Source organism: Panthera onca, chromosome E2 (genome assembly GCF_046562875.1).
Source record: "Panthera onca isolate mPanOnc1 chromosome E2, mPanOnc1 haplotype 2, whole genome shotgun sequence".
Classification (NCBI taxonomy): Eukaryota; Metazoa; Chordata; class Mammalia; order Carnivora; family Felidae; genus Panthera; species Panthera onca.
In genome coordinates this window covers 28091258-28118911 of record NC_138353.1, presented here as the reverse complement: position 1 = coordinate 28118911, position 27654 = coordinate 28091258, and the positions used below count along the sequence as shown (strand labels likewise).

At 40.4% G+C, this 27654-nt stretch overlaps 1 protein-coding gene across 4 annotated transcripts in view; it reads left to right on the top strand.

Annotated features, from left to right (window-relative positions):
* The first annotated feature begins 598 nt into the window (after nucleotides 1–598).
* Nucleotides 599–27654, top strand: part of BRD7 (bromodomain containing 7) — a 37353-nt gene continuing 10297 nt past the window's right edge. For 2 of the 4 annotated variants that reach the window (XM_060650804.3, XM_078438631.2), the window contains exons 1-9: nucleotides 601–894; nucleotides 1390–1598; nucleotides 13966–14095; nucleotides 14441–14498; nucleotides 16958–17102; nucleotides 20603–20713; nucleotides 25530–25714; nucleotides 26697–26820; nucleotides 27449–27524. In XM_060650804.3, the coding sequence (XP_060506787.1) occupies nucleotides 846–894; nucleotides 1390–1598; nucleotides 13966–14095; nucleotides 14441–14498; nucleotides 16958–17102; nucleotides 20603–20713; nucleotides 25530–25714; nucleotides 26697–26820; nucleotides 27449–27524 (1087 nt within the window). In that variant the 5' untranslated portion in view covers nucleotides 601–845. Of the gene's footprint in view, nucleotides 895–1389; nucleotides 1599–13965; nucleotides 14096–14440; nucleotides 14499–16957; nucleotides 17103–20602; nucleotides 20714–25529; nucleotides 25715–26696; nucleotides 26821–27448; nucleotides 27525–27654 lie in introns of all 4 variants that reach the window. The other 2 variants (XM_078438630.2, XM_060650803.3) reach the window with 2 other exon arrangements.

Below are 27654 nucleotides of genomic sequence, written 5' to 3'. Positions count from 1 at the left end.
GGAGGGAGGAGGGGAAGGAAGAAAGGGGGAGGGACACAGAGACAGAGAGGAAAGGAGGGAGAGAGCGAAAACAAAGGCAGATAGAAACAGAGGAAGAGAGGGAGAGAGAGACAGAGACAGTGAGACAGAAAACAGCGAGAGAGCAAGGGAAAGAGGGACAGAGAGGGAGGGAGGGAGAGGAGACAATCAGACAGACTGAGTCTCAATCTCAGAGAGACAGAGAAAGGAGAGAAGGGAGGAAGGGAAGAGACACAGAGGGAAGGGAGGAAGAGAGGCGAGAAGAGGGAAAGAGAGAGGAAGCGAGAGAGAAGAGAGAGAGAAGTGGAGAGAGAAACAGAGATAAAGGAGGGAGGGAAGAAAGACAGAGATGGAAGGAAGAGAGGGGAAAAGAGGGAAAAAGAGAAAGGACAGGAACGGAGGGAGACCTGAGAGCAGAGGGCAGGGGGACTCTGAGCCGTGGACGCCGCCCCGCCCCCGGCCCCGCCCCCGGCCCCGCCCCCGGCCCCGCCCCCAGCCCCGCCCCCGGGGCGCGGGCTGCGGCGCCACCTCCAGCCGCCAGGAGCCGCCACGGGCAGCCAGCAGCACCCTGCGCGCTCCGCGGACCCTCTCTCCCGCCTCAACGCCGGCCGCTCGCCGCCTCGCCGCCGCTCTCGGGCTCCGGCCGGGTCTCGCGCGCAGTCTTCTCGTGAGGGGCCTCGCGCCGCCCGGCGCACGCCGTCCCCCTGCCTCGGGGCGCGGGGTCTCGCGGGCCCCGCTCCCGCCCTCCGCTCGCCTGGCCCGGACCGGAAGCGGCGCCGCACGGCCTGGGCCTGGCGCGGGGGGCGGGCACCGGGGCCCGGTCCGACATGGGCAAGAAGCACAAGAAGCACAAGTCGGACAAACACCTCTACGAGGGTGAGGAGCTGGCCGCGGTGGGGGGCGGCGGCTCTGGGGAGTGTGTATGTGGCGGGGGTGGGGGGGGCGGGTTCTCGCTCCTTCGAGACCACCCTCGAGCTCCCGAGGCCGGCCGGGGGCCGCACCTCCCACGGGCAGGCCGGGGACCCGCGAAAGGGGCGCGGCCCGCGGGAGGCCGCGCAGACCCCCCCCAGGCGGGGGCGGCATTCGAACCCGGGACCCCTGACCCCCCCCCCCCCCCGGCGGGGCTCTTGTTGGGAGGTGTGAGACGGCCCCCAGAGGCCCGCAGCGTTCGGGGCACACATTCGGCGAGTGACCGTCAGTCAACAGGTGCTTCGCGGGGCGCCCACTGCGCGCCCAAAGCCGCCCCGGCAGTGGCTCCCCCTTCTCCCCCTGCCCGTCCCCCTGCCCGTCCCCCTGCCCGCGGTGCCTCTGCATCGTGGATGCTGGCCGGCGCGTCCCGCCCGTAATCGAGGCTCTGTCCTTTTGTTTAAGAGTATGTAGAGAAGCCCTTGAAGCTGGTCCTCAAAGTGGGAGGGAACGAAGTCACCGAGCTCTCCACGGGCAGCTCGGGGCACGACTCAAGCCTCTTCGAGGACAAAAACGATCATGACAAACACAAGGACAGAAAGCGGAAAAAGAGGAAGAAAGGAGAGAAGCAGGTTCCAGGAGAAGAAAAGGGGAGAAAACGGAGACGAGTAAAGGTAAACGTGGCTGCGGTGCTTCGGCTTTGCTGGTGGTGCCACTTTTTAAGAGTTCCCGCCTCCCGCTGCCAACCTAACTTGATTCTCTCTGTGTCTGGCGAGACGCTGAAACGCCTTTACGGCTGTCTTGTTTTGAGGAATAGCAGGGCAGCCTAGAAACATGAATCATTTGGGAGTTTCAGCAACTCTTGGTTTATTTATACTTAGTTACACTCACAGCTGAGTCCTGATTTTCAAGAGCCGCGTCAAAGAGCATTTGCCCATCTAGGAAAAGTAGAAGTCGTGCTGAAGCAGCCTCAGCTTTGTCAACAACAATAGTCATTTCAAAAGCGAACGGGACGTGTCGGGGTTCAGACTTTGCTCCGAGGTCAATACCGTAATGCCAGATATATAATGAGCAGCTTGCATCTTAAAACGTGAATCCGTTGAAGAGGAAATCTGATCAGAGACCTTTAAGGGACGTGACGCCAGTGGTAAAAATTGGCATTTTCCTAACCATCACAGAAAAGGGGGGGGGGAAGGTAGCCGCTGTCTTGGTTCACAGGCTCGGCAAACGTGCCCGGAATTAGCCTAGACTTCTGCACTTCCCAGATTTAACCTGTCACTGAGTGGTTTATTAAATCAGTTACTGTACCTTGAAGATAGATTTCCATAAATTAGTTTTATAACTTCTATGTGTATATGCATAACAGAAGTGTTCTATTCCATGTGATTAAATACCTTGATAAGTCACGAAATCTTAGAGACCCTCTGTTTAGAATTTCCTAAATCCGTTATTTTCTGCCTCAGTTCTTAATTGCCTGTGGCTGGATTGTGACAATATATAGAACTATATAATGTTTTCTTTTGCTAAGTTATAAAAACTATTATGTGCATGTGATTTTTTTTTTTAAGAAATTCAGCCAATACAGAGTGAACCAAAAGGAGGAAATTTTTCCTCACCCTAGTCCCTCATACAGTCCCTCCCACTAGAGATAACCAGTTGGAGGGCACCTGGGTGTCTGACTCAGGCAGCAGCTCGTGAGTTCGAGCCCCGCGTCGGGCTCAGAGCCTGGAGCCTGCTTCCAATTCTGTGCCTCCCTCGCTCTCTGCCCCTCCCCAGCTTGCACTCTGTCTCTGTCTCTCCCTCAAAAATAAACATTCAAAAAAATTTAAAAAAAGTAACAAGCTGGGTTTTTTTTTACTTGTAAAGTAGTTTGTGAACATAGTTTTTAATTTTTTTTTTAATGTTCATTTATTTTTGAGAGAGAGAGGGAGACACAGAATCTGAAGCAGGCTCCAGGCTCTGAGCTGTCAACGCAGAGCCCGACGCCAGGCCTGAACCCACAGACCGTGAGATCGTGACCTGAGCCGAAGTCGACGCTTAATTGACTGAGCCCCCCAGGCGCCCCAATGAACATAGTTTTCAAAAGTCAAGAGTACTTCAGAGCTTTTACACAAAAGCAGTCTCCTGCTCCAGTGGAGAGTTTTACTTCCAAAATGTTTTAGTTTTTTTCTTTTAGGTATTTGTGTCCTTTTTTAAATGTAGTTTATGTTATTTCCTGACTTATCAGTACATCTTTTACTGGTAAGTTACAGAAGGTGAGAACTTAAGTCAGCAGTCCAGTACCGCTTCACACCCCCGATTTCCCTCCCTCCATTCTTCCAGCGTGGATGTATCACAGTTGTTGGTTAAATCAGTATTCAGTGTTTCATTGTTTTTCACTGGTGACAAGTATAGCAAATATAGAGCCGAACTTGGTCTCTTGTTAATTGCTTTCATTTGTTTGGTTATTGTGTACCAAATCTTCCCAAACTGACAGATTTATGAAACCCGTCTGATTTCTGTTTTTCACATGGTCAAACAGTTCTCCTTTTCTTGAGACCTCTATCTTGGAGCCCTCTGTGCCCTCCTGCTCTGTCTAGTCTGGTTGAGTCCTCTAGGCCTTCTGGGATCCTCCTTTGCTTCTTTCCTGGATCCCATGTCTTCTTGATTTGCTCCCTTATTGTGGTAGATTCTTAACTCTAGGAAGTTCCTAGGAAACCATTCATAGGAGGTAGGTTTTGGAAGTCCTTATGTGTTTGAATATCTTTATTCTACATCCTATAGTCTCATATAGATGGATGGTTTGACTCCGCATGGAATGCCAGATTGAGAATTATTGTGTCCTAGAATTTTAAAAGCATCTTGTTCTCGGGGCGCCTGGGTGGCTCGGTCGGTTGAGCAGCCGACTTCGGCTCAGGTCATGATCTCGCGGTCCGTGAGTTCGAGCCCCGCATCAGGCTCTGTGCTGACAGCTCAGAACCTGGAGCCTGTTTCAGATTCTGTGTCTCCCTCTCTCTCTGCCCCTCCCCTGTTCATGCTCTGTCTCTCTCTGTCTCAAAAATAAATAAACGTTAAAAAAAAAAATTAAAAAAAAAAATAAAAGCATCTTGTTCTCTAGTTGTCCTTTTTTTAAAAATAATAAATGTTTATTCATTTTTGAGAGAGCAAGTGTGAGTGGAGGGAGGGGCAGAGAGAGAGGGGAACAGAGGATCTGAGGCGGGCTCTGCGCGGACAGCAGCAAGCCCCGTGTGGGGCTCAAACTCATGAGCCGTGACATGACCTGAACTGAAGTCCCAACACTTAACCAACTGAGCCACGCCGACACCCCTAGTTGTCCTTGTTTTTATAGCACCCTGTTCTTATTTTTCTATGCAGTATCTTCTTTTTTTTTCTCTGAGGATATTTTTTTTTTCCTTTTAAGTTTTCTTTTGCTCCTTGCTTTGTATCTCCAGTTCTTCAGTTTATTTTCTTGGTCTCCTCCTTTTATGTTAACGGCATCCCTTAGATACCTGTTGCGCCTTCCTAGTCTGTATTTCAGTGTGAAACACAAAAGGGCTGATTAATAAATACTTTAATTAAAGTACTTAATTAAAGTATGAATAGATACTTTGTATTTAGTTTTCTAGCTCTAGAGTCACTAAACAAAGACCTGATCATTCCATTGGGGAACCCCCAAATGTCTGTTCTCCAGAGAAAAGTCCCTTCTTGGACAAGGATTTTACCTGGCTGCTGGTATTTTGGGGGCCAGCCAGGGAAGGGGACTGAAGGTCCTACCACCCAGTGCTCTGCATTCAGTCCAGCATCTCTCCCCACTTCTGGCTGGTATGCTGTCTGGAGACTCTGGTCCCTTATGTCTCGTGTGAGCTTTTCCAGGTTTCTCAGGTTTGAACTTTTCTCTAGCTGTCCACTTCTGCATGCAGGAGGTCTCTTGCTTTCCGTGATCTGCACGCTCCTACGCTTGCCTTTCATCTCCCAAATGTGTGGGTATCTTTCATCCCCTGTCATCTCGTCTGTACTTTGTTCATCTCATTTAACTGGAAGTTGAGGTCACCCCTTTTAACCACTTCTGATTTTAGTTCTGGCACCATAATGCCAGCTGATACACTCGTGTTCTTCATTTCTTCTTTTATCAATTGTCTCATTCCTTTTATTAACTGCGTAGTATTTTGTTATATTGATGTACCATATTTTATTTGATACTACATTTAAATGTTACAAGTAAAGCTTCATTGAGCCTCGTGTACACAAATCTTTGTATACTTTTGTAAGGATATCTTCAGGATAAGTTCCTGGAATTCTCCCCCTGTGTTCCAGCCACTCTGCCCTTTCTTGACTGTGGCTCGAAATGTCATTAGCCTTCATTATATTTCGATTACCTTGTAAATTAAGATGCTTTTGCATCCATAGTCTTACTTGGACGTAACACCCTGCAGAATAGGACAAGTAGGTTGGTTTCCGTTTTATAAAAGGTAATGTGGAAACTCAGAAGTGAAGTGAATTTGCCCAAGGTCCCATTTCCCCAGGACTCAGAGACCATGGGACATTCCAGATTCTCTGGGGTGTCATTGGTTCTGTAGAGGCTGTTTGGGCCATCCCTTCTTTGCAGGTCAGACCAGGGATGGGGGAGGGGGTTCTTCTACTAGTGTTGTCTAGGAAGGGAGACTTCCGGACGCTCCTCTCTGAGCTACGTTCTGGATCTCTAGGGAATTTTAGGAACAGCAGTTGCCTCTGGTCTCTTCTTGGGGAGAAGTAGCTGTGTAACAGACATGGGCCTGGAAGGGGCTGGGGTATGTGTGGTTCTAAGGGACTGGTGATTCTTTTGGCCATTCTATGTGGCAGGAAGAAGGAAGGATGCAGGGAAAGGATAAAACTTGCCATTTTAAAGCGTTTTTCTGAAAGGCATACATAACTTCTGCTTGTGTTTCATCAGCTATAACTTAACCACATGGCCACCCTAGCTGCTAGGGAGGCTGGGAAATGTCTTTTAGTTGGAGAAGGAGGTGGGGCTTTGTACCCTAATAAAGATCGGGAATCTGTTACTTAGGGAAAAAAAGGAAAAGGTAAAGTTTGGGGGAAGCACACACACTTACAACATAAAACCCTATAATTTTTCAAAGGTGTTGGAGTTAAATGAGTTTCTTCTCTTGAGTAGGAAAGGCCCTGGTTATATTAGTTTAAAATGGCCAAGCAGTTATGATCGATAGTATTTCTCTGTGTAGCATAGTGGCATTTAATACCAGCCAGAACATTATGAGTACAACATCCCTTTGTTTTAATCAGGCCATGATCTAGATACCACCCCTCTGAAAGTGTGTTGGCTAGTTTTTCCCCCCTGAGCATTCGAATGCTGAGTGATTGGCAAAGAATTTGTGTGCTGGCATAACTCTTAATGTATTTCCTAAAGATTCAGCTTTACATTTGCAAGTCCTTTATTTCCAATTTCCACATCATATAAAAAATATATAAGGCACCTGGCTCAGTCAGTTAAGCATCTAACTCTTAATTTCAGCTAAGTTCATGATCTCCCAGTTTGTGAGTTCGAGCCCCTCACTGACAGTGTGGAGTCTGCTTGGGATTCTCCTTCCCTCCCTCTCTCTCTGCCTTTCCCCCTCTCATGCATACACACACTGTCTCTCCCTCTCTCAAGATAAATAAACTTTAAATAAATAAAATAACAGCTGATGAATAAATGCTCCTATCATTTGGTCTAGTAATATAAGCATGAGAGGACAATGAAGTAAAACTGAGGGGCAATAAGTAAAATTCTGTGGGATGCCTGGGTGGCTCAGTTGGTGGAGCATCTGACCCTTGATTTCAGCTCAGGTCTTGATCCCAGGGTCGTGGGGCTCTGCACTGAGTGTGGAGCCTGCTTAAGATTCTCTCTCTCTCTCCCTCTCCCTCTCCCTCCCCCTCCCTCTCCCTATCCCCCCTCCCTACCCCCTACCCCCTACCCCCTACCCCCTCCCTCCCTCTCCCTGTCTCCCCGCCACCCCCGCTTGCATGCTCTCTCTCTCAAATTAAAAATTTTTAAATGTCAGTGGATTTTTGGTTTGCTTCTATTTCTTGGCTATTATAAATAATGCTGTTGTTAACCCGAGTATGTAAGTATCTCTTTGAGAACTTGCTTTCAGTTCTTTTGGATATATATCCAAAAGTAGAAGTGCCAGATCATCCTGTCTTCTCTTTTACAGATGAGAAAACTTAAGGCTCAGAGAGCTTAGTCACTTGCTCAAAGTTGCATAATCAGTGCCAGAACAGGAACTCAAACCCTGCCCCTTAAATAGGTCTGTAGTGTGAAAGAGTTGTTAAAATGGACACTGACCTCCACACCCTTCACAGTACATGGAAAATTAAAATCAGTGCCCTTAACAGAGGGGGGCGTTCCAGTTCTGAGTCTCTTGAGAGTCCCTGGGGCTGGGTGGGGGAATCACAGAAGATTTTGCTTAGGCGGTTGCATTTGAGCTGGTCTTGAAAAATCAGAATATAATGATGTTACACTACATATTCAAGCAATGGGATAAACTATGTACTCTGAGCTATTATTGTAATATAGGGATATTCTTTTCATCTTGTACGATTACAGGTAAGGAATCATGGGGCACCTGTGTGGCTCAGTTGGTTAAGCATCCAGCCTTGGCTCAGGTCATGGTTTCACAGTCCATGAGTTCAAGCTCCACATTGGGCTCTGTGCTGACAGTGCAGAGTCCACTTGGGATTCTCTCTCACTTTCTCTCTTTCTTTCTCTCTCTCTGCCCTTCCCCTGCTTGCATGTGCACATGCCCCCTCTCTCTCTCTCTCTGTCTCAAAATAAAAAAACAACCAAAAAAAAAAAATTAACATTCGAGCGTTTACTGTATGCCAGGCACAGTTCTGAGTTCTTTACATTTACTATTTTAATTCTTACAAATAGCTCTGTGGAGTAGGTGCTGTTAGTATCTCATTTTACTGCTGAGTTAACTAAGGCATAGAGGATGAGGTAGCTCATAACTAGAGAGAAAAAATGGATGACTGTAATCATTAAGCAGAATGGAAATTCTGTCAAAACACAACTCATTGATTTGTTTGGTATGACATCTGCCAAAGCCAGGATCTCCCAGCAGAAAATCCTCCCACTCTGGTTTCCTCTGGAGGTTGTCCTCTTTTTTTAAAAAAAAAAAAAAAAAAAAAAAAAAAAGGTTTATTATTATTTATTTTTATTTATTTTTTTAGTAATTTCTGTACCCATTGTGGGGCTCAAACTTACAACTCCCATAACAAGAGTCACATGCTCTTCCAACTGAGCCAGCCTGGTGCCCCTAAAGTTTGTTTGTTTAAGTAGGCTCCACACCCAGCGTGGGGCTTGAACTCATGATCCTGAGATCGAGTCAAATGTGCTTCCAAATGAGCCACCTACATGCCCCTACTTTTTTATAGTAATCTCTGCACCCAAAATGGGGCACAAACCCACAACCCCAAGATCACGAGTCACACGCTCTTCCAGATGAGTCGGCCAGGCACCTCTAGAGAAAGAAAGACTGTTATGAGTGTAAGAGTAGCGTTGCTTCTCTGATGGAAAGGCTGTTTATTCATTTATTTACTCAACAGACGTTTACCAGGCACCTCTTACATGCCAGACTCTGTTATTAGACTCAAATGATGAAGGTAAATAAAATACAGTTCCTGCCCTACAGGAGGAGCTCAGAGTTGGGCTGGGGAATCAGATGTGAAAGGAGAGCTAAACTTCATGGCCTGGTAAATTCTAGTAGAGGTATGAATAAAGGTATGTTCTGGGAGTCCAGGGGAAATTGTTTCTTGTTTTCCCTTGGGGAGCCAGGGGAAGGCATCATAGGTACAGACTAAATAGGCAGCACATGCTGTCTTCAATCTAAGGCCAAAAATGAGGTGTCACTTTGAGGTAGTAAGACTGATTTTTCAATTAAATTCAAAATCACCTGTTAAATTCTAAAATTGTTTTGCGGATTGGGAGCATTATTTGAGTATAGCTAGAAATCTCTGTATCTGTATCTGTATCCCTTCCAAAAGTAGCTGAAAGACAGTACTTATCACTAAGGACTTCAGCTGTTAATTTGTGTGCTTTCACATTCCCATTCCATGCTGCCTCCTGTAATTAATTAATTCTGCAAGTATTATGCATAAGGCATTGTTGAGCTTGGAGGTACAGCACTAAAAATGACATGGGACCCTGCCCACAAGGAACTCTAGTGAGGAGGCAGATGTGTTTATAGTGCAATGAGTGTTAATAATATTAATAATATGAGCAAAGATTTGCTTCAGAAGGGTCATTCACAAATTAATAACTTGCCATTGAGTTGTGAATAAATTAGAGTCTGAAATTAAGTACAGTGTGTTTGTAGTTACAGAAATAGCCGCTGTTCCTCTCTCCTGCCTGGACCTTCTTGCGCACAGGATATTTCCTCTGCCTGGAATGCTGTTTCCACCCACCCACCTCCACCCCCAGCCTGGCTAAATTCTGTCCTTCAGATCTCAGCTCAGATGTTACTTCCTCGTAGAAGTCTTCCCACACTTGTCCAGTCTAAATTAGATTCACCCAACAGTTATTCTCTCCATGGATTCTGTTTGGGTCTTTTTAATGAGTTGTTTAATGTGTGTCTCTGCTGTTACACTGTCAGCTTCCTAAGGGCAGGGCTGTGTGTGTGTGTTCTCCACCAGTGTTTATCTATACGGTAGAACCTTATTTTTTTATTGAATGCATGAATGAATGTACAGTATGGGCAAGTGCTTCGCTGAAATTTCACATATACTGCCTTATTTCATCCTCAGAACAATCTTCTGAGGTATGTATTGTATTGCAAAGATAAGAAAATTAGTCCCCTCCCCCAAATTATATAGTTTATCCATAATTTCATGGCAAATAAGTGGCAAAGCCAGAATGAGCCTATTTATAAACTGTAACTGTAAACCCTTCTTCCTTGGCTACCTAAAGTTAAATGGCTCCAGTATCTTTGTGTCGTTTTCTATATGTAATTGGCAAAATGCGTTAACTGTTAAGCATAACTGTATTAAGTTTTGGTTTTACATATCTGTGAGACTTTAGTAAGGGACGTTCTCAGTAAGATTCTTTAACTATGTTCTGAATCATGAAGAAAATTAGAAGGTTGGAATCAGAATTTTAAGTGGAGAGAGAAGTGTAGAGGTCAAAGCCTCTTGTTTTGTGGGTGAAACTGAGTGAGTGAGTGGGATAACTTGTTCAGGGTCACATTCTGATAAACTAGAAGGCAGGTCTCCTAATTCCTAGTCTGGCAGTAACATGTTACTGAATATCCATGCAGTTTAGGGTGCTTTCCAAGTATAGGTTTTTGTATTCTTTTTCTCTTTTGGACTGTAGCCCAGAAGGTTATATTCTCTTGCCATTCTGAATATTAAGGTGGTTAACGTAGACTAGGCTGACAGGATAAAGTGACCAGGTAGCACCATCCTTTGGTACTTTTTCAACTTTTCTATTTCTTGACCTCATTTCACCATTCCATTGATTCTAAGATAGATAAAACCAACAGTTAAATCTCTATCTTGTGGGTGATGAGAGGCCTGATGAGAATAAGTGAATTGCTTAAGAAGGTCACTGTGTGTTAAGGATGAGGCTGGGGCTAGAACTTGAGCCCATAGACCATGGGTCAGCAAACCATGGCCAGTGCACCTGGGTTTATACATAAAGTTTTGTTGGAATACGGCCACACCCATTCATTTACGTATTGGGTAGGGCTGCTTTCACGCCACAACAGCAAAGGTTAGTAGTTGGGACCTTAGGACCACACAGCTAAATTATATGCTGTCTGGCCATCTACCAAAAAAAGTTTGCCAACTCCTGCTCTAGATTCCTGGCACTATAGCCCTGGTTCTTTCCACCTAGGAGAGTGCTTATTGCCTTGCAACTGTCCTCACTTCACAATTTACATTTCATAGGAAGGAATCTGTGTCTCTAGGGGGTCTTTTTCCATTGAACAGAAGGAAATTTTCCAGCCTACAAAAGATTGATGCCAGTTGTTCTGATTGATGGCAAAAAACCCACAAAACTTTCCAGAATCAAAATTTGCTGCTCTAGAGTATGGCATGAAGTCATAAAAATAGACACCAATCAACTTGATGATGACTGAGATCAAGAGCACTATGAGTACAGTTTATATAGCATTTTTCTCTGGAGCCTTTAAACCAGTCATATATTCTGTATTAGATGCTTTGGACCCTGAGAATAGAAGCTCTGTATCCGTGATCCTGAAAGTGTGATTCCTATAGCAGCAACACCCACAAGGCCTGGAAACTTGTTATTAATGCAGACGCATAGGCTCTGCCTTAGACCTACTGGATGGGTAATCCCGGAAACAGGGCCAAGACGTTAGTGTTTTAACAAGACCTTCAGATGATTCTGCTGTACACTGAAGCTTGAGATCCATAATGGGCACTCAGAATTTGCACTTCTGGCAACTTCCCAGATAATGCTGATGGTGCTGGTCAGGGAGCACACTTTGAGAACCACTGCTCTGGATACTAGGACAATAAATTAGGACATAAGCCAAGAAAATAGTTTTAGAGTCGATAAGATCCTATTGAGAAGCTTGATTCTCAAAGGCATAAAATAGACATTTTTAGACAATTTTAGTAAAAATTTAATTTAAAAAAAAAACACAATAATAAAACTAGCACCTGGATACCAACCATCCAGCTTTAGCTTTTTTTTACCTTTTACTTGATTTTTTGGTTTTTGGCTTTGGCTTTTTGTTTGTTTTTGTAAAGAAATAGGGGCACCTGGGTGGCTCAGTCGGTTGAGCATCTGACTCTTGATTTTGGCTCAGGTCATGATTCCAGGGCCATGGGATGGAACCCTGCTGACAGCACAGGGCCTGCTTGGGATTCTCCCTCCCCCTCTCTCTGCCTTCCCCTGTTCACCTGCTCTGTCTTTCTCTCCAAATAAATAAAGAAAGAAAAGGAAAGAGAGAGAGAGAGAGAGAGAGAGAGAAAGAAAGAAAGAAAGAAAGAAAGAAAGAAAGAAAGAAAGAAAGAAAAGTGGAGAGAGAGAGGGAAAAAGAAAGGGAGAGAGAAAGAAAGGGAAAGAGAGGGAGACAGAGAGAGAGAGAGAGAGAGAGAGAGAGAGAAAGAAAGAAAGAAAGAAAGAAAGAAAGAAAGAAAGAAATTAGAATATAGATACAGATGAAGCTTTCTGTGTATTCTTCCAGAATCCCATTCCTCTCCCTCTGTCTCCTCTCTCTCTGCCCTGGAGACCACCATTATTGTGAGCGTCCTGTGTATCAGTTGCATACTTGTTTTTGTAATTTTACCACTTCCACATACATCTGTAAATAATATACACTTACACATTTTCAAACTACAAAACCAATATTGTAACAGTATTCTCAACTTTTATCTCTAGAAATTATAGTTCTGAACACTCTACATCTTGATACAGTGTAACTTTAGCTTATAAATTTTACCTGCTGTGTAAATGTCCTAATTTATTAATCCATTTTCCTTTTAGTAGGCATTGGATTGTTCATAATTTTTTACTATTTCAGAATGTGGCAGTAAATATTCTTATACCTGCCTTCCATGTAGAGAAGTTTCTCTAGGGTATATGCCCAGGAGTAGAAAAGCTGAGAAGTAGGGTAAAGGCATCTTCAGCCTTAAAATATTAATTGTTCTCCTAATGGTTGTACTTATTTACCTACACATCTGCAAGGTGTGAGAGCCCTATTTCTCTGTTTTCATCAAAACTTGACATTTTCAGGCATTTTATTTTTTGTCACGTGGAGAGCTAGGAAATGCCTTGTAGTTTCAAACATTTATAATCCCCAGAGTTCTAGGCAGCTTGAGTTAGTTGGCATGTTTTTTGATATTTCAGGTTTCTGGGAATTACCTGTGATATCCTTTACTCATTTTCTATTGGGTTATCTGCCTTTTTACCTGAATAAATGCCCTTTGCACAGTTTTTGTTAATACTCTTGAGTTTTCTGTGTTTCAAGTACTTTATCTCAGTCGATAGCTAATCTTCTCTACTCTTGGGTCATAAAGATCCTTTACTTTTATCTGAAATTTTAAAGCTTTGCTTTGTACATTTAAGTCTTTAATCTGTGTGGAATTTCCTTTTGTGTACAATATGAGGTAGAGATCTAATTTTATTTTCTTTTTCATGTAGATAACCAGTTGTGCCAGCACTGCCCTTTTGTCCTTGATTTATAATGCCACCCCTGATATACCAAGACTTGTCTGTGCACAAGTCTGTTTCTGTGCTCTGTAATCTGCTCTATTGGTCTGTTTGCCCCAGTTAGTACTACAAATACTATCTGGTAAAACACATCTTATTGTGACTTTTTTCAAAACTGTGTGGATTATTCTTGATGATTCACTCTTCAAGATAAATTTTATGATTGGCTTGTCAAATTTCATGAAATTCTGTCTTACAATTTTGATTGACATAACATTTTATTTATTTATTTTTAAATGTTGAGAGAGAGAGCGAGTGCACAGGCAGGGGAGGGGCAGAGAGAGAGAGGGAGAGGGAGAATCCCAGGCAGGCTTTGCACTGTCAGTGCAGAGCCCATTGCAGAACCTGATCCCACGAATTCTGAGATCATGACCTGAGCCGAAATTAAGAGTCAGTCGCTTAACTGACTGAGCCACCCAGGCACCCCATCATAACATTTTATTTGTAGATTACTTGGGAGAGAATTGACTATCAATTCATGAACATGGTATATCTCCTTTATTCAGGTCTTCCACAGTGACCTCTCAGTAATGTTTCATAATTTTTCCCAAAAGGTATTGGACATCTTTTATTAGATTTATTCCTAGGTATGTTTTCTTTTGTGAATAGTATTATTTTTCTAATTGATTATTTCTGGGATATAGAAGCACTATATAGAAGCACTACCCTCCCCCCCCAGCTGTTATTCTCTCCTTTTCCAGTAGATGGCAATAAAATACATTAAGATTTCATTATTAAAAATCTGTTTTCTTTTAAGTAGTGTCTTGTTTTTGTTTTCACTGAAATTATTTGTTTTAAAGGTATTAATTCTGAAGTATTTCTAAATTGTTTCCCTTTGTTCCATTTAGGAGGATAAAAAGAAGCGAGATCGGGACCGTGTGGAGAATGAGACAGAGAAAGATCTCCAGTGCCAGGCCCCTGTAAGATTAGACTTGCCTCCTGAGAAGCCTCTCACAAGCTCTTTAGCCAAACAAGAAGGTTGGAATAAGTCTGAATTAACTTACTTGAATGAGGAAGCTGAAATTATTTTAAGGGTTGTAGCCCGGGAAGGTGACTGGGTTTTAGCTTTTAAGATTAAAAGCTGTATAATTGAATTTTTTTTTTTTAAGTTTTCTATTTTCTGTCACTGCATAAGAGCTTTAAAGTAGCTTCCATTTTGAATTGATACTCTAGTACTTCAATATATTTGTAAGATAAATGAAATTTCTGTATGAGACATTTAATGATGAGTATGAGGTAAGTCATATGGAAAGAAATCAGCTAAACAATACTCTTTAGAATCTTCCTTTTGAAAACACTCTTTTCCTTTCTCCTTTACTTTAGAAGTAGAACAGACACCCCTTCAAGAAGCTTTGAATCAACTGATGAGACAATTACAGAGGTAAATGTTCTTTCCAGTATTTTTTAACTTGGAAATTAAAATGAGAAATATAGGATCCAAACCACTTTTCTATTTTTGATTATTTAAAGCCACATTTTTATGGCCTAAATCCAAATGTACTTGATTTTAAAGTGGATGATAAATATTTTGCCTGGCAATAGAAAGTACTTTAAGAAGCTGACTTTTAAATGTTCTCCTTTGGTTTGTTTTAACTGGCAACCTGAAGAGTGTTACATAATATTCTTAATGGCAAATTTCTCTTTAAACTAACTTCTGATGTTGAAGCTTTAAACCAGGAATAAATAATACAGATATTTTCACTTTGCTAATAAATGAAAATACCTTCTGTATATTTGTTTAATGCTTATCATGCTGTGAATATTCAACAATAATTAAGTCTGGGAGAAGAAACTAAGAAGGATTTGTGGCCCTCTCTTAAATGCAAAATTTTGTTCTAAAAAATTCAGTATCTAGATTAAACCAATGTTAAGTTCTTAAAGAGGAAAAGAATAACTCAGTCTTCATTAAAATACTTATTTTTGCTACTTTTCTTTACTCAGAATTTGAGTTTTCAACCCAAAGACATTTATATTATTTGCAGAGGATTCGTGGGTATAGGCCATGCATTCTAAATACTGAATTTTCTTCTCACTGTGTTATACTTCTGTGTCAACCCCAGAACATATTATAAATCATTTTGTAAGTGAAAGCCTCTAGTGCTATCTGTATTCAACACCTGTTCAGCTTTGCAGTTAAGATCAGAAGTTAGTGGCCTCACTCCCTTTTTGGTGTTACAGAGTAATTGAGAAAATTATATCTCAGTCTTTACACTTGAATAAGTCATTCACTGTTTGTCCCAAAAATATGAACAGGTAAGCATTAGGTATTCCAACTCTATTGTAATGCTCGACTATGAAGTGTTGGGGTTGCCTTTTAAATTTTTCTTCTTATGACATGATCAGGATGTAGGCTAATGATGTTACCTTAAAAGAATTCTACTTAACAAGGTCTCTCTTAGTCCAAGGATATTCACATTTCTCAGAACACTTTGGGAATTAGAACCCAGAGCCGCATTTTTTGAATAGTCTTTAGAGATCCGTTATCCTTAAGACTCAGCACAAATGCTGGTAAATAATGTAATTGATTAGGACCATATTAAAATGACTGATTTTAGGGGGTGTAGGTAATTTGCTCTGAAGAGGTCCTCCAGAGATGATTAGTGTTGTTATTCATAGTAACTACTGTGGACAGCACACAGTTGTATGTAGCAGTTCCAGACTGAGTATTTTTGCTTATTCTTTATTTTTTAATCTCATTGCTTAGGCATCCTGCTAGAGAAGAACAAACATCTAAGGTTATATTCCAACTCTTTTATCACATTTATGATCTAGAACAAATGATTTGCCCTCTGAGCCTTAGTTTTCTCATTTCTAACTGAGAATACCACCACCTGTGTGGCTTTTATAAAGATTGCATATAAAATAAATCAAGTACTTGGTCTGCATGTGGTAAATACATATTAAAAGTTGCTTTTATTATTTTTTAAACCATTTTTATTAATATAAGTATTTGCAGTATGAAAACTTTGGTATGCCAAATTGCCAGAGGAAAAAAAAAATCAGTCTAATGACCTAATTGTAGAGCAATGGTTCTCAACCCTGTCACTACTGGAGTTACCAATGCCAAATATTCCAACACTAATAGGAATACTCAATCATACAAGTACCAATGTCTGCACCAGCCCTCCTTCCCCAAAGATTCTGATGTCATGGGTCTAGGCTGAGCCTCCTCCTCCCCTCCCTACCCCCCAACTAGAATTTTTTTTTTTTGGTAAGGCTCCTCTATTGGTTCTGATGCACAGCCAGAATTGAAAACCTGTGATAGAAAGCACTGGTTCTTAAGTTTGGGGGTAATTTGAGGACCTTTTTAGTATCAGGTTTTTGAGTTCTCCCCTGTAGATGAAATAGAAGTTGGATCCATTGATTAAGAAAATATACATATTTTACATAGATGTATTAATCCTGTGGCCCCCCAAGAGTCCAAGCTTATAGTTATAAATCAGCATGGAAGATTGCAGATGTGCATTTATAGTCACTATTTCTGCCTTTTCCCCTATGGTTGATGAAAGTACATAGGGTTTACGTCCCAGAGGCCAAGACACTGGTCAGTTAGTCTAGATTTTTTATTTTGTTTCATTTTTCCCTATGTGGGAGGTGCTACCAACTAATTAGATATGTATATCTTAAAAGATTCTCTGTCTTAAAGGTACAACTAGTGTGTAAAACATCTTCACCTTGTTATTAGTTGTTAGTCTTTGAAATCATTCTTTCACTTTTCAGTGAAAAGTATGTTAGCATACTACACATTCTTTTTACATCTGAAAGTTTTCCTGTGACTTGTCCTAGACCAGTAGATTTGTTTGTAGTAGAAATAAGATTGCTCTTTGCGTATCTTCACAGAAAAGACCCAAGTGCTTTCTTTTCATTTCCTGTGACTGATTTTATTGCTCCCGGCTACTCCATGATCATTAAGCATCCAATGGATTTTAGCACCATGAAAGAAAAGATTAAGAACAATGATTACCAGTCCATAGAAGAACTGAAGGTAACTGTAGTTATTTATGTCGTGATTGGAAAATAGATGAACTTAGGATACAAAGTAACATGTCTGTTCAATTGAGAGTCTTGGATACTGTATGTACAAAATCTTGGTAGAAATCTACATTTTGGTATTAGGAAACTTTCTAATTGACCTTTTATTTTGCAGAGAATTAAGTTTACTTTAATATCCAAAATCTTTGTATTTTTTTTGTCTCAGAGCTTGTTGATAGGCAACCAGGCAAACTAAGCCATCTGCTATCTTTTATTATTTTGGGACATTTTTAGAAAAAATTTTGAATTTCATATGTTCTACAATATATAGTCTCAACCTTTAAAATGAAAAAGTATCTGATTTTTAATTTCAGACTAGTGCAGATAAAATTGATACTTAAATTTGTGGCAGAGTAGTTTCCTTTTCTGTTTCTAGTCATGTCTCTCAAATAGAGGATAAGTTGGCCTGTCCAGAAAATAGTCAACAAAAGTTTAATTACATGTTCTAGTTTGATGAAAGTCCGTTGCTTTCTGAGTTCAGTTTGGCTAGACTTATTGAGCATATTTTCTTCAAAAGAGAAGAAGGAGATTAAAAACTTTAAAAGTGAAGGGGCGCCTGGATGATTCAGTTCGTAAGCTTCCGACTCTTGATTTTGTCTCGGGTCATGATCTCATGGTTCGTGGGTTCAAGCCCCACATCAGTCTCTGTGCTGACAGCAAGGAGCCTGCTTGGTATTCTCTCTCTCTTTTCTTCTTTCCCTCTCTGCTCTTCACTTGCTCACTCTCGAAATGTGTAAATAAACTTAAAAAAAATAAAAATAAAGAAGCTATAAGCCACCAGGATGATGTGTGTGTCTCATGTTACAATGGGAGTGTTTTCCATCTTTAAATAGCCTTGGTATATGTTGATTTCAATGGTAAATTTTTCATTTTGATCCTCAAAGAGAAGGAACCACGTGGTTTTTGAAATTTTCTGTGTCAGACCACCACAAACTTAACTGGTTTAGATAATATCTATTTTGCCTTCATTTCTTCTGCATGAACGTTGTAGTATTCACCTGATCTAAATACTAGACTCTAGTCAGTTACAGATTATCTTTACCTTTTCCTTTTTTCATCCACGTATCAGTTGAGATTTATGAATAAAACCAGCATTTAATTCTATCTTTGCTATCCATTTGACTACATAGATAACATTCCACTTACTCTGAAAAAACTGAATTATGTTCAGAGAAATGGAAGCTTTCCCAACTTTTCCTCTGGTGAAAATTAGACTAGAACAGTTTATTTCAGCATATTTCTGACCTTCTTATTGCTTAATGGGAAAAAATTTCACAGGTTTTTTTTTTTCTTTTTGTGAATAGTTTTCTTCTGATCTTTCTCTTACGATGACAGGAGACCATAGAAATGGGCCCCCTAAGTGTTTTTGCACAAATGATTAAGATTTGTCATAAGTGGAATGAACTAATATTTTCAACGTTTTAGAGTTTTCTACATGAGTATGTTTTCTTTTGGGGAAAAATCCAGTAGTCCAATGTAATATTAATTAGCTTATTCAGCTCATTAAGCTGTTCAAGTTGGGTTTTTGATTTTTTTTGTAATTATATGGAAAGTATGCAGAAAGGTCATTCAGCTTTTTGAATGACCAAGTGCCATTACCCCGAAGTCCAATAAAGCCTAGCACATGACAGTTAAGATTCATGGAATCTACAAATGCCTTATCAGATCCAGTACTCTCTTGCCAGTTATAGGCCCAGTGGTCATTTAGTATAAGTAATAGCCATCTGATGTCCTCCCTCACTTGCCTTGTTTCCCAAAATATATATTTAGTAATTCTTTGTTTTTTTAATGTTTATTTATTTTTGAGAAAGAGACAGAGCACAAGCAGGGGAGGAGCAGAGAGAGAGGGAGACACAGAATCCAAAGCAGGCCTCAGGCTCCAAGCTGTTAGCACAGAGCCCAATGTGGGGCTTGAATCCATGAGCTGTGAGATCATGACCTGAGCCAAAGTCGGGTGCTTACCACCCAGGCACTCCGTATATTTAATGATGCTTAATGGAATAGAAGCTTTTCCTACTATCTGTAACAAGGGTCCTTAACCTGGCGTCCCCCGGATAGAAGCCACAGATAAGCCTTTAAGGGGAACCTACTAAAATGACATGAACAATTTAGTGTTCAACTTGGTGTGCATATATATGCTTGAGGAATGGATCCATGGCTTTCATCACATTCTTAAAGCTCTGGGATGTAGCAAAATTCTGAACTGATTAGAGACTTGGCCAGACACTGAGGATCCAATTTAAATCCAGTTTAAATTTAACACCAAATTTCTTGGGACCCTTGAGTCTGTCTTCTCACATGCTTTCAAATAATACTAAATCTACCTGTTTTTATCCCCTGTAAGGATTCTAAGCTGTCATCACTAGTTATTAAATAGTGAGATTTGAATATTTGGTTTGAATTTAGAGGAAGAGAGTTTGTTTAGAGGGATTCTTTTTTGTTGGGTTTTTACCATTTTAACTCAGTAAGGCCTTGGTATAATCACTGCCACATTTATACAAAGTAAAAAATTACTTGACCATGAAAACATGCAGTGGAATTGAGCTCTCCAGCACATGTAGGTACTTTGAAATTTAACCCAAAAGTACAGTTTTGATAATTTGGCTATTCTAGTTACATGTTTCAACTCCTCGAGATTGTATGGTTTGTGGCACGTCGGCATGGTTTTGCAGCATTCTGCAAGTTCTGTTTAGCTTACGATAGTACCCACATATTAACATTAGTGTAAATGTGTTAGTGTTTTTGATCAGTTAATTTGAATTTCTAAGAAATATTGTGATAATTTAGCCCTGTCCCAGTTTTCATCAGGATTTGAAATTCTTTAATTCATAAACGGAAACTTGCGATGTTTGTTTTAAAACTAAGAGTAGTATTTTTTAATTACATGAACTCAGTTAAGATTATTCTATTAAATGGAAGTATTTTCTTCTAACTCTTTTTCTGTGTAGTTAGACTATAGTGAAGAAACCCATTTAAAAATTTCATCTTGGGGGCCACCTGGGTGGTTCAGTCAGTTGAGCATCCAACTCTTGATTTGGGCTCAGGTCATGATCCTAGGGTTGTGGGATCAAGGCCCTCATCAGGCACTGCACAGAGCGTGAGGCCTGCTTAAGATTCTCTTTCTGCCCCACTCCTTGGCTCTCGTGTTCACTCACTTGCTCCCTTTTTCTAAAATAAATAAATAAAAATTTAATCTTGGGATCTAAAGGTTCATGTAATTAACTACAAAATGTCTAAGAATTTAGAAAGAAATGTATAATATTTAATTTAGCAGTATTTGTTAGTGAATCTTAAAACTTAGTAAATTGTTACTAATGTTGTAAAGAGTGAAAGAAAGGTTTTTTGTTGGTTTTATCTTTTTTAATTTTTCAAAGACCTATATGATTTCAAACAGACAGGAGGATGCTTTGTTTTGTTTTAAATGCATTTTTCTTCTTAATATTCTCTCTCCAGGATAACTTCAAACTAATGTGTACTAATGCTATGATTTACAACAAACCCGAGACCATTTATTATAAAGCTGCAAAGAAGCTATTGCACTCAGGGATGAAAATTCTTAGCCAGGTAAAGGAAATTCTTTGTCATAAATAATAACATAAAATCTATATACCTTTGTTTTTTGGTTAGAGTTGATAGAGATCCAGTCCAGTACAGTACTAGTTTTACAGGCAGATTTTATTAAAGTAGGAAATACTAAAGGAAAAAAGTTTTCACATAAAGAAGAAAATTAAAGTAGGAAAGTTCTCATTTGGAATTGATGCAAATAAATACTGGCATTCACTACTAATTATTTATTTAGAGGCTATTGAATTGGTAGTCACCAGATAGATTTATATTTGCTATGAAAGAAACATCACCCTGAATTCCAGGGTAAGATTGATTAGATGAATTATGAGAGCTTTTAGGAGAAAAGCTGTCTACTTCCCTTTGTACAGATGGACCCTGATGCTTTGGTGAGGCACAGGAACTCCTTGCAGTAGAAAGAAATAAAATTTCAATGAGCAGTAACTTGCTGGTTGCCACCTCCCCACAGGAGCACTGTCCCTTGAAAGACCACAACTGCTACATAATAAGGTGGTCAAGGTGGGAGGAACATGTGCACATGCACAGACACTTACTTCATCATCAAGCTTCATGAGAGCACATAAACATGACCGTGTGTTCAAAACAGGTTAGTGGCAGAAAATGACACGGGCTGCCTCAGAGCTACAGTTTGAGGAAAGGCCTTAGGGTAAATTGAGGTGATTGCTGTGCACCTGCTGGGAGAAAAGGAGAGCTCACGAGATAAGTCGTGTTCTTTGAGGTTTTACTCAGCTCTGAGTAGGGTGGGAAACTAACAAATGATCCTGGCACCTTACCATGGCAGGAAGTTGGAGTTCTTTGAACTTGTGGACCTGAGGCAAGGCATTAACCACGCTGGGCCTCCAGTGTTCTCGTGTGTGGAGAAGAAGGTTTCAAGAGTGATCTCCCAAGATGATTGCTAGCATTAGGGTGCCAACTCCATAAGAGCTAGAATTAGGAGGAGACTACGAGAAAGGAGAGCAAGACAGGAGAGGGATTTTGCGAAGAAGGAAACAAGTGGGTGTAAGACAGGAAGAATGAGAAGGAAATCAGAATCAAGAGCTTGGGCCCAGACTCAGGAGAGTTATAGGATAGTAGGAATGAGTCATGTGTAGCCGCACATGGCTTTCCAGTTGTAGTGATCATCTGTATCACACTTTTACGTTGAAAGAATTGTCGTGGTGTGCAGATATCTGAGTGTCTGTGTGCTTGGCTCTAAAAGATTTCTTGGATCCGTTTAACTGGGGAAAGAAAATCATTTGGATTGACAATTATTCTTGCGCAGACAGCATCAGTTCCTACCCTTTCCTAAAGACTTAAGACCCTGTAATGTAAGCCAGTTACACATCTTTGGCAAAATCTGTTTACCCCTCTTTGCAGGAAGGTTCAGAATCCAGAATGAAGCCATATTCCAGATTTAAAAATCTGCAAATGCTCGTTACTGCACTTGAAGTAAAAGTGCATCCTGCAAGTGCAGTCGTTAGTCACTCCAAAACTGGATATTGAAGTTTTAGGAGAAAGTTGAATTTGCAGTATTCCAAGTAAATTTATCAACTTTCATTTCCCATTTTTTTCTTTTCTTCAGATAATGTAGTTAATATAACATGCAAAAGATTCCACGGTCTCTTGAATTTTCCTGGGGATGGGATGGCTGGAAGCACAGAAAATAAACATTCTTCTCCACTTTCCCTTTTCTCTCTCTGTTGTCTTCCTTTTTTCAGATCTCTTCCTGTTGAGGAGCCCTACCCATCCTGTGTTATAGTTTCCTGTTGACTGTCCTCTCCACCCTAAGTGGGAGGGATCCTTACAACAGTGATTTTTAAACGTTTAAATTTAGACCTGAGTTAACTCTTGTAACAGCAGCGCTCCCAAGAGAGCCCAGTACACCCTTCTATGATTGATGTCTTTTAAAAGATCATTGGTTTTGAATGTTCAGTGTAAAGATTGTGCAGTCATTTATCATTTTTTTTCATTTACACACAAATAGTGACTATTAGTAGACCTTTTTACTTATTTATTTTTTAGTAGTAGACATTTTTATAAAGGACACGTGTAGAATAATTTGTTTGCTCTCCTAGATAAATACTAGCATGCTGTGTGCTAGTACAAACAAAATAATAGAATCAAGGTTCAGGGCCTGGCTGTGCCTTCGAGATGCTGAGTGACCTCAGGAGGCAGTGTTACCTTTCTCGGCCTAGTACTTCACTCCTAGAATCATACCTGACATGTGGGAAAGCACCAAGGGTTAGCTGTCATTAATGGCAAAGAATCAAGCCCTTTTAGTCATTTAATATTGTTAAAGTGATAAGTAGTATGCTGATTGGGAGACATCTTAATTATTTTTAAAAAAGACTACTTTCAAAGGAAAATTAAATTCAACTTTTTCCAGTGATGTGTGTTGAAATTTAGGAAATTTCTCTAATTCTTTTAATTCTGTGCATGTTCTGGGTTTTTTTTAATTGTTTTTAATGTTTATTTATTTTTGACAGAGAGTGAGAGACAGAGCATGAGCGGGGGAAGGGCAGAGGGAGAGGGAGACACAGAATCCAAAGCAGGCTCCAGGCTCTGAGCGGTCAGCACAGAGCCTGATGCGGGGCTCGAACTCACCGCGAGATCATGACCTGAGCCGAAGTCAGATTCTCAACTGACTGAGCCACCCAGGTGCCCCTGTGCATGTTATGTTTTTTAAAATTCCAAAATGTTTTTGATGTAGGTTCTCCTCTTTATAAAATCCAAGAATGGAAATAAAAAGATAAGTGAGAGCTTCATGATCTGAACACTTAACAGTGCGCCAGACTCTGATTTAGATACTAGAGAGAGATGGGTGAGAAATTACCTAAATGATATACACAAGGGAAAACACAAACAGCCAATAAAAAGTTACAGAGACAATCATACTAATATTTTTTTAAGTATGTATTAAAACAGACATATTTTTAAAACTCAAACTGGCAAATTATTTTAAATACTGTTAAATTTGGTAAGGATTCAGAGAAATTGTCAATCACTGACGTGTATATATAATGTATACACTAACATGTAATATAATGTATATTAATAAAACTATTCTGGAAAGCAGTTTGGCAGTAAATATCAAAAGCCTTATACTCATTCTTGTTGACCTAGTGTTTTCACTTCTAGGAATTTTTTTTTTTAAGTATACTTACATACAGTATCACATCTAGGCATTTATCCTAAAGAGATCTTCTTGGAGAGATTTATTTACAGTGATGTTCATGAGACTTCTATTTGTAATAGTGGAAACTTGGAGATAATCTAAATGTCTGATAGCGGGATATTAGTAAGACCATGGTACCTAAGATAAAGTAATATATATATATCTCTATATATATATATATATAGATATAGATATATATATATATAGTTACTGAAAACACTTTAAAGAATACTTAATGATATGGAGGGCACATGCTTGTAATTTCTTAATGAAGAAAATGCATGTTACCAAATATTCAGTGTAATGCCAATCTGCTGATATGTGTAATGCTTAGAGAAATACTGGAATAATGATAAATTAACAAGGTTTTTTTTTTTTCTCCTCTACCTAAATCTTTGTCTACAATGAAATATATTACTATAATAGTTTTAAGGTTACTTTAAGATAAAAGTTCAGTAAAGATAGCTAGTCCAGGGACACCTGGGTGGCTCAGTTGGTTAAGCGTCCGACTTCAGCTTAGGTCACAATCTCACGATTCGTGAGTTCAAGCGCCGCGTCGGACTCTGTGCTGATGGCTCAGAACCTAGACCCTGCTTCAGATTCTGTGTCTCCCTCTCTCTCTGCCCCTCTCCCGCTCACACTCTGTGTCTTTCTCTCAAAAATAAACAAACATTTAAAAAAATTTTTAAATAATCCATGTTCTTGAGGCTCTCATATTCTGCACTACTAATATAGCAGAGTGTGATGAGCCAAAGCCCCTTAGGAGACACTAGAGGCCTGGACTTCATCACTGGTTCTTGACCTTAGGTGAGTCATGTAGCATTTCTGGGCTACATTGTTCTTATTCAAATGACCTCTGGTCTTCTCCAGTTCTTAGTTTCTATTATTCTGCAAAAATCCTCCCTGCCGTTGCCATGCAGCCCTAAGGAGACTGCACTCCATATTTTATCCAGGGACAGTGCTCAGTTGGAAGGCAAGAGTAGTCGCTAGAAACAAACGTGCCTCCAGAAACCTCAAGCCCTTAACCACAAAGAAAATTTCACAGCATATCAATGCAGTGGAAAATTAAGTACATGTTTCACAAAATATAAACAAGGCTTCTTTGGTTAGAAGAACATTATGCTTTCTGGGAAAGAAACTACACTAGGAACCTTTCATTCTCCTTGAAGCATGTTGTTTTCACACAGAGTAAAATGCTAGAGTCATCAGTGATTATCCTAGGATACCAGAGTATAAGGGTTCTTAACATGTTCACATCATTTAGCTTTTGAAATACCTGATAATTCTTAAGTTTCACAAGATAAGCCATTCTGTGAAATCTAAAATTTTAACGTGCTATTAAATTAAATTCTGCTTTTTAAATTTAGTACTGCAAAGAATACTTACTAGTATTTATTCATACTTTCTCTGAACGTTTTGATGATGTAGTCAGGTTGCAAAGCACTCTCTTATGTTGGAAATTAAAGATCTGAATTGAAGGAATAGACTGTATTTTTCTGGTCCCCAAACATTTCTCTTGTTATAATTATATTTAATTGCTTTTCTTCCCTTTTAAGTATGAACTCACATTGTGAGAAAGAAATGCATTACTTTAAAAATCAATGGCAAACATACAATGAGAATGTTCTTGAATATTTTTAGGAGAGAATTCAGAGCCTGAAGCAAAGCATAGAATTCATGGCAGACTTACAAAAAAGTCGAAAGCAGAAGGATAGAACCGACCAGTCTCAGAGTGGGGAGGACAGCGGCTCCTGGCCAAGAGAAAGGGAAGACTCCGGAGACCCTGAAACCCGAGCCTTCAAGGGTACCAGCAAGGAAAACAAAAAGTAAAGAATCTTCGGGATATTGAAGCTAAGCTGTCTTTTTCAGCCTAGGAAGGGGGAAAAATACTAATTCGGTGCCTGCCTTGGGAAATCCAAGTCCTGGTCTGCCCGTGGTTGGTTGGTTGTGGCATGAAAGTCCATTTTGGTGATGTGATACCCTCCTCTTCTCATAAAGGCACTATATGGAATCGTTTAAACACAGTTCAGAAAAATGGTTCTGAATGTATATTCTTATGAAAGTAGTTTTAAAATCAAGAAATTATCTTTAGGGACTGATTGTCAGTGAACTTATTTAAATAGAACTCTAAGAAAAAATTTGTATTCGTCACCTCATTCCATAGACAGTAATTCAGCTTACCTGTAGTTAAAGCCATTCCTAAGCAGATGGGCTGTTGCTGAGGTGCGTGCTGTCCACCAGACATCGCCTGGCGGGACCAGTACCTCCCAGCAGTAGCCGGTGTGGCCGGACGCAGGTGTGTACACCCGCTCTCACCTCTCGCCAGCGGCCCTCATGCCTCGCACCTCACCGTCCTCTCTGGAAGAGGGTTCTAGGGAGCGGCTTGGGATTTCTGCGGTTGCAGTGCAGAGAAAGTAAACTTGTGACATATTTTTGTTCTGTTTTTAAGATTTGTACAATTTAAATGTATTTCATTTTAAGTTTTAAAAATCAGGCTTTGAAAAGAAAATTCCATGTCTCTCCGCTTTCAAAATATGTTTGAGGTAGAATCCATTTGTGTGATGACTGTATTGAGAAAAATGTTTAAGACAAATAGCACCAGATACCGAAAGGAGGGAAGTAACCAGGGTGTCGGGTTTGCTTTACTTCGAGTGTGGCACAGGCTCTCGGCAGGCCCCTAGGGAACAAAGCCATAGTTGGTGATTGTAGTGCCATTGTCACCCTTTGAGTTGTACCCCTATTTGGAACTCATTTTAATGTTTTCACCTTATTTTTTTTTTTTTACTTAGTATTAATGTGTGTTTTCAGGAAAGACAAAGATATGCTTGAAGATAAATCTAAGAGCAGTAACTTAGAAAGAGAGCAGGAGCAGATTGACCGCATTGTTAAGGAATCTGGAGGAAAGCTAACCAGGCGGCTTGTTAACAGTCAGGTGATTGGACTTTTCCTTTCTTTTCACTACCTTCTGACTGGTCGTCTGAGACATGCAGTTTTCACATTGCTTGTGCACTTGTAGCCCGTGTCTGCCATAGAGTTGTTCAGTACAGTACTCCGAGGAGGCAGATTTAATAACGTATTTATAAAGGACATGATTAACCTTTTTCTCTATTATTGGCTTTTAGTGAAGTTAATGTGTTCTAAACTTGGCAAATGAGCGTTTATACTCTGGTCTCTTGAATTCATTGTTTACCACATTGCTCTTAAAACCGAATAGATTAATACATAACTTCCAGCAGGTCACTTCCCTTCCCTGGTCTCCAGTATCCTCCTTTTTTTAACGGAGGGGACAAAACAGAGTGGCCTGAAGGCCCCACATAGCTCTTTAAAATTCTCATGTTTCCTTAACCTTCATTTCTGCAGCCCTGCTAATGCACCTATGTATATGGAGCCAGGTGGGAAAGTTAATATCTAAGTGTAATGGTAGCAACTTACTATATTGGTTTGATTAAATTTAGGGCATTGTAGTGTGATATATATACATATATATGTATGTGTACATGCATATGAACGTGGTACATATAAAACTGTTGAGGACATTTGGATACTTTGGGTCATTGCAGTGTGAATTTGAAAGGAGAAAACCAGATGGAACGACAACATTGGGGCTTCTGCATCCTGTGGATCCCATTGTAGGAGGTGAGTTCACAGATCACACTGTGCATGAACTTGCTGGTTCGCAGGCAGTAACCTGGGTGACGTTTTAAACCAGCAGGCCTAGTACTGTGAAATCCAACCGTATTGTCAGCCATAAAGAACTTGGCTAGGC